This window comes from Diutina rugosa (assembly GCF_008704595.1).
Source record: "Diutina rugosa strain CBS 613 chromosome Unknown scaffold43_size124718, whole genome shotgun sequence".
Lineage (NCBI taxonomy): Eukaryota > Fungi > Ascomycota > Pichiomycetes > Serinales > Debaryomycetaceae > Diutina > Diutina rugosa.
The window spans coordinates 33,046-42,917 of NW_022995146.1; the positions used below are offsets into that span (position 1 = coordinate 33,046).

General features: G+C 46.9%; 2 protein-coding genes across 2 annotated transcripts in view; both read right to left on the bottom strand. All coding sequences in view use genetic code 12, as the record gives it.

The window, feature by feature from the left end:
- Positions 1-5,024: 5,024 nt before the first annotated feature.
- DIURU_003022 (uncharacterized protein) lies at positions 5,025-5,585 on the bottom strand (the record flags this gene model as incomplete). The annotated part of the gene is made up of 1 exon (XM_034155739.1): positions 5,025-5,585. One exon carries the CDS (start codon positions 5,583-5,585, stop codon positions 5,025-5,027), a length of 561 nt encoding a protein of 186 aa, XP_034012158.1.
- Positions 5,586-9,566: 3,981 nt separating this feature from the next.
- JIP5 (Jip5p) overlaps positions 9,567-9,872 on the bottom strand; it is a gene marked incomplete at both ends in the record, with an annotated part of 1,538 nt that continues 1,232 nt past the window's right edge. Inside the window, one exon of the mRNA XM_034155740.1 lies at positions 9,567-9,872. This exon is cut by the window's right edge and continues 80 nt beyond it. Coding sequence (XP_034012159.1) covers positions 9,567-9,872 — 306 coding nt within the window.

Below are 9,872 nucleotides of genomic sequence, written 5' to 3' on the forward strand. Positions count from 1 at the left end.
AATGACGAAATCATTTAGCTCAACACCACTGTAGTTTCCATGTAGGTCTGTTTGGCCTGACAAGTCTCCTAGTGGGTAGCGCAACTGTTGCCACATGTTAACCCTTCGATGCGTGATGTCATCCTACGGGTTCACTCTCTGGGTGCATAGTACCTAGGTCCTCCTCTTACTCCATATATTTGACCACCCCGTTTACCTGGGTTGTTCTATGTCTATATACTGGATGTCCTGTATATTGTCACTCAGTCCTGTACATGGTATCCGAACTGGTAACACCACACCTATCACGCTTGTGAATAGGGATTACGACTGCATGTCGTGTGTGAACTGACCAAGTGTTTACACTGCTTATATCTCACTCTAGGAGAAAACAAAATGTTGTGGCATCATTATTTTGTCACGTGATTTGTTGCAGCCAAATCACCATTTCGGTCTCACGACTGTAGTCTCGGAGTTCCGTTATTTAGACTGCACGTTGTGCCCTCTGCTCATCACCTGGAAGCAGATGGAAAAGTTTTTACATAGATCTATCTATCTTTGTTTATATCTTTTATTACACACTTATTTCCCCCAAGCGCTAGCTTACCAACCCCCATCAACTGTACTACACCTACAGCATGACTCCCAAGTCCTCTGACCGCAAGTCGGAGAACCAATTCGATAACCTCTCAGGTTGTTCTGAGGATTCTGGCAATGCCGATTCTCATCACAAAAAACACCACCGTAATATTCATCGTTGAAATAGTATTTAGGACGGCAAATGAAATTTTTCCAAATATTTTATGAAAAATTAAAAAGTGTGCTATAAAATCAGAAAGAATTGCTATAATCTAACCGATAGCTCCATAAACATCTTTGACTTTGGAAGTATATTTGATGAAATTTTGGGAAAGTTGGCTTCAAAATTGGCGTCTCTATGTAAATTTATCGGTGAAACAAAAAACCTTAAATTTTTCTTGCAAAATTTTTTAACACTATTTTGGGTTTGCGACGTTGTTTATAACGTATAGTAAGCATTGAAACTGGCTTGTGATGTTCGTAGGAGTCATGAGAGAGGTGTAACATCTTGTCTGTGTTGGTTTCCTATATGCAGGATATGAAGGGAGATGCAGGACACAACAAGGTGAGTTCAAATATACGCTTAAAGAGCTCCTGGCTCAATATGGTTAGTGTTTTTGTAATATTGGAGCATTTATATTATGTTTGATATGTCGACGTTGGTGCCAACAACAATGCTGACACAAATATCGTGCTTCCAAGTTCAAGGTTCTGCACACAAGCCTTGCATGTGCATATTGTTTACGAATTTTCAATTAGAGTTTTCATCTTGTATATGATGCTCCAGAAAGAATTAAAATACACCACTATGATGTATACGATACAAATAAAATTTACAACAGTAAATGGGATTTTTCTGATTTTTCGTATGAAAAACTTCAAAGTGTGATATAAAATCAAGGAAAATTGGTTCAGACCTGTAACTAGCACAATAAAATTCTTTGGCATCAGAAGTACCGTAGATAAATATCTGGGCAGGCTGACGTTCAATTTACTGAGTTATCTGACAGACGTTTATGTGCGTTCTCATGTTGATCCTGCATGTAGCGGATGACTTTCAAGGCAAGTATTTACCAATGATAAGACAAGTTGAGTGAAATCTGAGTCTAAATCTATGTTCCGCTCTGTTTAAATATATGTGTAATAAACATCAGAAGTTGATTTCGGACAAAAAAAAAATCATAAAAAAAAACTTGAGAAAAAAATTTGGAATAATTTTAGACGAGCGGGGATATCTTGTATGCAGGAGTTGACGACTGACGCGGGATGTTATATACAGGCCGTTAAGCAAAACCTTGATCCAGTTGATTGAGCTGTGACAAGCTAAGCAACTCGCTTGATACACTGCTTCAACCTCTATTGCTTCTATTCCCCTAAAATTCTATCAATGAAAGCAAATCAAAGCAGCCAGAAAAAACACTGAGGCATTGCAAACTTGTATTGCACTCGGGAGCAGACACTAAGCCTTTCGAACTATCTTTCAAACTATTGCTAAGAACTTTAGAAGGCGTCAAACACCGATTTATTCGCACAGAGCCAGCCACGTCAGAGCCAGCCACGCCGCCGGCGTTCCGACCCCGAAAGTCTGTCCACGGTGCAGGACACCAATATATATAAAGGAGTTTCGCGCCTGGTGAAATTTTTCTCCTTCACGTCTCTTGAGCACCCTAGACACGGGCTTTGACTCCTCCCTCAGTCCCTGCAGTAAACTTGGACGCACAGGGTAGTCTTATGCCACGGATATGTGTTGCTTTGGGTCCCTGAGTAACCTCATACCCCAAGAGTACTCTTTTCCCACACCAATATATAATCTTAGATAGTACAATATAAACAGCAGGTCTGTTACAACATCATGTAGCGCCCTATCAGGGAGCCCCCACGCACGACAACGACCTCAGGCTGCAGAGTCCACGGCAGCGTTTGCGGCAAGCGCAGCGGCCAACGTCGACGCCAGCTCCGCGGTTGCCGTCACCGTCCCATACGGCTTCGGGGTGCCGGCAAAGATGCGTGTGGCGAAGATGGGCGGGCGGGGCGAAGCTGTGGGCGGCAGAGTCACGGTGACTGGTGCGGGCGTGACTCGGAGGACCATCGCTGAACCGAGCACTTGAGCCAGCCACGCCAGAGCCAGCCACGCCGTTCAGCAGCGGTCTTTGCTTGGTCAAACTTAATTTCCCTTCGTGATCGTGCTTCTCGATATGCACTTTGAGGCAGGATTCAAGGGCAAAGATGAAACTGGGAGCTTCGTGGGTGTAGTCAGCTTCTTCAGTGTAAGTTCGAATTACTTCAAGGTATATTGTATGCCTAGCTTTGTTTTTTATCTAATCGTTTGCATTTGGATCTAAGCTGTAAAAATGTTCAATGGTTCATCTTTGAGGATACTCAAGTGTTACTCCCTCATACAAAAAACCAGCCTGATCTTGCGGTGTGAGGAAGTAATAGTGTGCTCGTCCCATCAATGTGATATGTGTAATGGTAAGAAGTTGTTCAGCCAGCAGGGAGATATTTAACTCGTTCCCACAAGGAATCGAACCTTGATTTCTTCTATTCAGAAGCGTGATATCCATTATGGTCCCGAGCAAACATCATCTGCTAAAACAGATACACTCCTGTTTGCTTAAAGAATGGTGGTAGGGTTATACTGCTCTCCGGTAGGGGCAATATCCTCGTCGGGACTCCTGACGCGGTCACTATCATCATCCTCCTCGTCATCCTCATTCAGAGCCCCGTCATCCGTGTAGTCGGGGTCTGCTGTCACGTCTTCATCTTCGTCGTCAACACCATTAGTAGCTTCTGCTTTTTTTTGGGCGCTTCTTCAGCCTCTCCGTCAGCGTCGGGTTCTTCTACTGAGAGGGCGGCGTGGAAGTTCGGTTGGCTTGACACGAAGGGGGTCGGAGTTTGGGTGACTGGCTTAGCCGTCTTCTTAGGGGACTGGAACTCTTCAGCGTTGGATTCCGTCAGGTTGTAAGCAGGAAAGTATTGAGATTGGGCAACGGTAGTAGGTCTATTGTTCAATCTCTGTTGATCGGGGCGTTGAGCGGTACCTGCCACATTGCGCTTGTGACCTCTGGGACCGGTGGGGTTGGCGATATCTCTTTCGGCGATCTCAGCTGGTGAAGATACGGTTTCGGGGCGTTTGTTGAATATGTCGTGACCGTAGTGTTTTGAGTTACATGACAGGCAGGTGATTGATCGACGACGGTAGCGACGTTTGTGTTTTTGCTTACAAGTGTCGCAGACTTTGTTGCAATCCCTGATGCTGTGTCCAGGGATGTGGCAGTAACGGCAGATAATTTCGGTCTGAGCAATGACAGTGAATTGCTAGAAAATGTCCTTCTTATTCCTCTTCAATTTGATAAACAATTTTGGGGAAATTACCAGTAAGCGAGTATTGGAGGAGTAAGATTGATTTCTGGATAGGGTCGGCAAATGTGGTTTTTGCATAATCGCAGTGAATAGTTTTCATATTTACCTTGGTGTTCGCAAGATCAAGATGTTTGTTGGGCCTGCTAAATAAGTTGCAGCATACCTTGATAGCATAATGTTGCTCTGTACCTTCTCTTTCAAAAAGGAAATATCGTAGAAAGGCGCAAATGGTTTAGTGGTAAAATCCAACGTTGCCATCGTTGGGCCCCCGGTTCGATTCCGGGTTTGCGCATCTTTTTTACTCAGACAATTGATCCATTTAAATCCACTAGATGGATGATTTTTGCTCTTCTGGTTAGTTTTCGATCATTTCGCATTCCTTGCAAGTGTGCGCTATGACAACCAAATCGCGTTGATGATATTTGCAATACTAATGGATGAAGTATAGAAAAGCACAGTTCATCTAATTTAGTAGCGAAAGTCTCAAAAATAATCCATTTAATCACTACTAAAGCCACACTACCCGTAAAAGCTCAGGTATCCTTACTCTGATGTGTAGTTTTCTGCAGGTGCGGTAACGCTAAATACCAACCCGATACCGGATGAAACTGATCAGTCTTGAGAAAAAAGTCGAGAATGGATACTTGTGGATTCCCAACTGGTCCAGGGTCGCCTTGCTCCAGCATTCAAGATGCGAGCTCGGTGTCCTCCGCAATATGCAACTTGCTCCTGCCCCACTCCTCCATTCTGACGTGCTTCACCGTGGCAGGAAGCGGGATCGCAACCATGTGCATGTCCTTGAGGTTGACCTTTTTGATGGTGAGCTCCTTGAGTCTGTTGCAGTGAGCAAATGGAGGTGGCTCGTGAACGTGGTCCCAAGCCCCGCGATCAGGCCACTGGTTAAAATCCCACGAACCAACCACCAACTTTTCAACCATACGGGGAACTCGCCAATTGGCAGCTTCAAATCTGGCACAACGCAACTCTCTGCACTCCACCTCGTTCGTGTCGAATTCCAGCCCGTACGACGTCAACGTCTCGGCTTTGATCAGTGGTGGCCTTCTCAACTTGCAGTGTTTGAACGAAACTTCATCTGCAACTATCTAGACCTCCAGCAACACCATGTGCTCGATGGTAACAGACTTGAGCCGATGGCTGACGACAACTCGTTGCTCATGGCTTCCGTCCTCAGGCCCATTCCCTCTCATCACAACATGTTCAAGCCGGGGAAGCCCTTCCAAGGCGATCAGCGTCTTGGTTGCCTCCAACGTCTCCAACTTCGGAGCCACAAGTCCGCCAAGTTCCGCCACCCACTTCACCGATAACGAGGTAAGGTGGGGACACTCAATCGTCACATCGTGTGCGCGGTTGACTACCATGCGCTCGAGGCTCTGCGAAGCCACAGCAACTTCATATGGAGCGCCGTCAACGGTCACGACATCCTGGTACTCGAACACCTTGAGTTGCGGCGGGATGCCGTCGACGCCGCACGTCAGCCACACCCCCAACTCGGTCACCGACGCCGGCAAGAAGAAAGCCTCCGTGACCGTCTCCGCCACCCTCACGTACAAGACCTTCATGTTTGCGAGAAGCTCCATGTTGCTGACAATTATCCCCAGTCGCTTGAGCACCGTCAACTGGTCTAGTTGGGCGTCAGAAAACATTTCGCTGATGTCGCGACTGACATTGTGGCAAAGTACAACCTCTTCGAGCTTAGGACAGTGGAGTTCTTTGAAGGTGGGATAGATCCCGCCAACCACGTTGACTAATTTGACTGTGCGCAACTCGTCGAATCGGCGAGATGTGGGGAACCTGCCGACCTCGGCGGTCTCGATTTGCTCCCAGTGCCCCAGCATCCGCCTGCGGGTATGACAGCTGACCTCCCTGGAGTCGCCAGGGTCGATAGCATAAATCTTCGTGAAGAAGGGCTTGTTGAGTCTAGCCCAGCCCCGGATGCATTTCCTTACCCGGTAGCTTTGTTACAAGCAGCCTCACAGCGCGGTGGACATCGTCACTTTTAGCCGCGGTGCATTCTGCCCATCGATCAGTAAAAAATAATCCCCACAACAAGGAATGTGGAGACGGGGAGAATCGGGCACGCCCGCTGGGGTGACGACCGCAATACCGTGACCCAAAATGAACAGTGGCGTCGTCCTTGCGAGCGCGCTCACTGCTGCAAAGAAAACCATGGCTAAAGCTCACCCCACCACACGCCATGCCATCGTACACGACGACCCCAGTCCATATCTATCGCAATTATGGCATCGTGCTCTAGGGTGCTGATCATTTGTAATAATAAATTTCTTAATAGACAAAGCACTCTAAAGAAGTACACCACAAAAATCTATCAACAGGTTAACCCCCATCGATACCTCTAAATCTAATGACCACTACAGCTCCATATAGCGACAATCGGCGCGGACGTGAAGCCGTCCATGCCAGTGGCAAAACGGAGGCGTGTTTGGCGACAGTATCAACTGAGCGACTACAGGGATGCATTTAACAGATAACATATCATAATATTCGCTATAAAGAAAAAAAGGATAAATGAAAAAAATAAAAAGAACACCAAATGCCCTGCCCACAACCGGTCTATTTTGCGGTCACATCACCAAAACGCCATGGTTGAGTACTCCCAAACCATGACGCCGGGATGCGTCAAAGAACCATCGCCCCACCCACTTGGCCGTAGCACTGGGGTGACCAGTACCCGAATGCCATTAGAGTATTTAGCTCTTGTTTCGCCCGAAGACGATGACAAATCGAGTACTGGTGGGGTGAGACGGTGGTTCAGATCCCCCTGCCAACCGAAGCCAGCAGAGTTTACCTTCTTCGTCCTGAGCAGCGACTAGCAACAGCAGCAGGCCCCACGCATTTGAAGGGGGGCTAGGAAATTCAATCTTGGAGTGGTAATGAAGAGAAAAAATTCATTTGCGGGAGCTGAGGGCTTTTAAAGCCTTCGCCAGCTAGAGCCGGGGCTCAAGTGCACTAGGCATCCCTGGCTAGAGTCTGCATCCGTTTGCGGCGGGTCCAAACCACAGCATCTCCAGATCCCGACCACAAAGCCCACAACCAGCCGCATGCTGCCAGTGGGACCTCCTGGCCACTTCCCTGGTCTCGATAGCTCCAGAGCTCGTCGAGGTCATGCAGCGGAGACCACAGCCCCCGTTGTCATGGAGGCGGTGCTGGAGCGGCCGCCTCACATTGTCATAAATTACCTACCTCAGCGGAGGCCAAACAAATATAACTCAGCGTGTGCGCCAGCGCCTCCACCATTGTCTCGAGGCCCGCTGTCGTCTTCACTTATGCGTCACGAGCACTGCACGGTGGGTGTCTCATCGTGGGCGAGAGTGTGGTAGAGCGTGGCCTTAACAAGACGAGAATAATAAGATATGAGACCTCCCCGCAGTTCAGCCTCCAGAAGCTGGTCTACCACAGGCCAGTTGACCACTGCTTCTCAACATGCAGGTACGTGCATACCACAATCGGCACCTTCCTGAATGAGCGTTTGAGGTCCTTTGAGGCAGTCGCATCCACCGGCATCGGTCGAAGCACAGACGACACACCTGACAAAACACCTGAGCCTGAATGTCGCTCCGAACATGAGATGGCTTCACACTTTCGGTTGTGATTGGTCCATCGACACCGGGGCCGCGGAGGCGACGTGCTGGCGCGTTCCACACTCGCACTAGTCGAGTTCCACAGTCAAGGATCGATCACGAGGGGAAGGCGTGCGCTTTCCGCATGCTTGAGTCATGAGGTTGGCGGCCGGCCTTCATCATGACGGCCACCCTCAAGCATTAAGTGCAATGATTTGTTTACGTCCACATAAGTACTACCTACCAGCTATGTCAGAGGACGATTCAAAACTTGAATGACGTACCACGTTGATTGTGTCTACAAGTTGGTATAGCTTTTCTCTGCTTCCTTTATTGAGCGGGTATCTTTGATCAACCTACAACTAGAAGTTCATAAGCACATTTTTTCAAAAAGAATACACGGAGCGACGTAAACGCCGTAAGATTTTCTTGAGTTAGAAGGAGCAAACTCCATCACTTTGTCCTTCCGATAGTTGCATGGGATCAACTCGACGTCGGGGAACATTCGGCAAACGTCGTCCAACAGCAACTCTGGTTTGCGGGGTTTCGCCCAGTTGTGCGTTCAACGCGAACTCGCCCATGGGGAGCAATTGAATCCGGTCCAGGTTTTTCGACACGTACAACAGGAGAAACGTCTTGAGCATCTTGTTTCGGTTTTCAACCCGTCCGTTGGACTGTTGGTGATAGGCAACCCCCATTTTCAGCTCAGCCCCAAGATGTTTTAAAGCGCCTGGAAGTCACGACTTTTAAACTGAGGTCCATTGTCAGTTTGAATGGAGTTGGGGACACCGTGCAACGAAACGTACTGGTCAACAAGAATCGAAAGCACCTCGGCGGTATCAATAGTGAGGTGCACCGGGTAAAGATGAACACTTTTCCCTGTGACAATCTATGGACAAGAGGTTTATTGTTCTTCATAGTCGGTTCAACTATTCCCAATAACTATAGGGAGTGTAGATAGAATGTGCGCATCCAGAAAAAAATAGAAAAGCGAAGAAATGAAATGGACATCCGTGAATGGTATAATCTGAAACCACAAAAACTAAGCTCTACCGAGATTGTTAAGTCTCTTGACTTCCCAGACAGGACTCGAACCTGCAATCTTCTGATTCGTAGTCAGACGCTTTGCCATTAAGCCACTAGGAATAAGCTTGATTTTTTATATCATTACATTGATGTCAATGATGCTTCTGTGGGACATTATAGTTTTTCGCCGTGGGGGCTTTCTCAGACCGCATTGTTTCGAGACCAGAGGCTTCACAAATACTTGTGATTTTTTAGATAATCAATTAGTTTTTAAATCAAATATCAATGCTCAACTAAGGTTAAAAATAAAAATTTTTAAATCATTTGAGAAAATTAAGTGGGTCGAACTCGAATAAAACCGGTATAGACTTCCGTCAAATCATTGCAAAAACATACAAGTCATTTCTACAGGCGATAGAAAGATACTAATGCAATTTCAGAAAGAAAGTTTCGGTTGTTGTTCAACAAGGTCCAGCTTCTACAGCTTGGTTTTATTTTTAGACTGATGATGCATAACTCCTATGGTTCGCTATCAATCATGTTTGGACCACCGGCCACTTGTTTAGTGAACAAGTGTCTTCCCACATCCTCCATGTATTGAGTGTTCGTCGATATTGGCTTTCTCAGTCAGTGCATTGGACTGAGGTAGGAAGTTGTACTAACACTTGAGACACTTTTTTGCAAAATAAGTTCGTTCATATATAGAACTCTGTTGTAAGTGTTTTCATGACTTTGTTATACCTTGTTAAAAGTGATAAGGACGAAGTACGCTGCCAGAGTAAATTACTTTTCACAATTATGAAAGTGACTTGATTAAATAAGTGTTCGATTATTAGATATTATAGAGCGAGGATCATTGACTTACCGATCTGTATGATTGATAATCGCTCGCAGGCAACGTTATCTTGCGCCAGAAAGCATGCTACAATATGGCTAGAAGCACGCTTCATCATCTTCTGCGAAACGGTGGCCTCCTCACTAAAAAACCTTCTTTTAAAATGCTTGTTGTCAGCGCCTCCACTACAAATCGTCGAAGCGGCTGATCCCCGGCTGGTGTCTTTGAGCGTTGCGCAACTGTTTAACCGTCACTTCCTTCCGGGCCCGCTTAGCCGGCGGCTGTTTCTCCTTTTCCTCCTCACCGTCGGAGTCTGAGTCGTCGCCGTCTTCATCATCATCATCGTCACCACTATCGTCACTGCCATCCACATCAGAGCCAGAGACGTCGCTTGCTTCTGAATCGTCGTCACTAGACGCCGAGTCACTATCGTCATCAGAAGAGTCGTCGTCGTCGTCGTCGTCGTCGTCGTCGTCGTCGTCGTCGTCGTC